This window comes from Penaeus monodon, chromosome 27 (genome assembly GCF_015228065.2).
Source record: "Penaeus monodon isolate SGIC_2016 chromosome 27, NSTDA_Pmon_1, whole genome shotgun sequence".
Taxonomy (NCBI): domain Eukaryota; kingdom Metazoa; phylum Arthropoda; class Malacostraca; order Decapoda; family Penaeidae; genus Penaeus; species Penaeus monodon.
The window spans coordinates 18,738,286-18,739,223 of record NC_051412.1 but is presented as its reverse complement, the minus strand read 5'-3'; the positions used below and the strand labels follow the sequence as shown (position 1 = coordinate 18,739,223).

The following is a 938-nucleotide window of genomic DNA, read 5'->3' as shown; positions in this document are numbered from 1 at the left end:
CTGTCCACAATAACCTAAAATGCTATGAAAGGGTGAGGCAATTTCCCAATATTGAATATATTCTTTATTGTTTTAATAATCAATTTCCTGTTTCAACAGTGATAACCATACTGGTTGTGCCTGAAAAAATGGCGTGAGCAAACCAGACTATCAGACATATGGTAAAGGACCATCACACAAGGCCTGCTGCAATCCATGCCTGACCTCTCCCTTACCCCCTGTAGCGATATTGGTAACCGGCGTAGTAAGGATAGTAGTGGGGATAGCCGTGATAGTATGTTATAGTAATGAGGGCGTCCGTGATAGGTGTAACGAGGTTCAAGTTCGGGTTCAGATTCGACTGATCTCTTGTGGTGGTTGTGGTATCTGTGAGGATAACCATAGTAGTGGTTGTAGCGATAGGCATTGTAAGGGTAGCGATAGCCATTGTGGTACCCATAGTGGGGGTGGCCATGGTGGACTACCTGGTAACTATAAGTATTGTCGGAATTAGGGTCAGCTTCTGGTTCAGGGTTAGATTCCGGCATGGGGTCAGCGGAGTGTTTAGTGAAGCCGTGAACTTGAGTAGCCAAGAAGGAGGTGCCGCCACCTGGATGTGTGGCCACTCCATCGCCCTCCAGTGGTTTGACATGAAGGTTGTGAGGATAATAGTGGTAGCTAGGGTAGTGGTGGTATGAGTATGGGTGGTACTTGTGTGGTTCGGGATCGGCGTGTGTTACCTCGGCCACTGCCAAACACACCAGCGTGATTGCCTGAAATATAGTCATTATATCATTATTTGAACTGCTTGAAGAAAAGGGGAAAATGTTTTCGAAGAATAAATGATGATTGCTGTTCTGTGAATTATCCACGATTTTATCAATCATTAATCACTTATAGACAACTTATATCAGTAATACATATTCATAGGCGCTAATCAATTAATATTTGATAGGATC

At 43.8% G+C, this 938-nt stretch overlaps 1 protein-coding gene across 1 annotated transcript in view; it reads right to left on the bottom strand.

Moving 5' to 3' along the window:
- Positions 1 to 938, bottom strand: part of LOC119590443 — a 4,817-nt gene that overhangs the window by 3,523 nt on the left and 356 nt on the right. Inside the window, 1 exon segment of the mRNA XM_037939104.1 lies at positions 144 to 752. Coding sequence (XP_037795032.1) covers positions 144 to 752 — 609 coding nt within the window.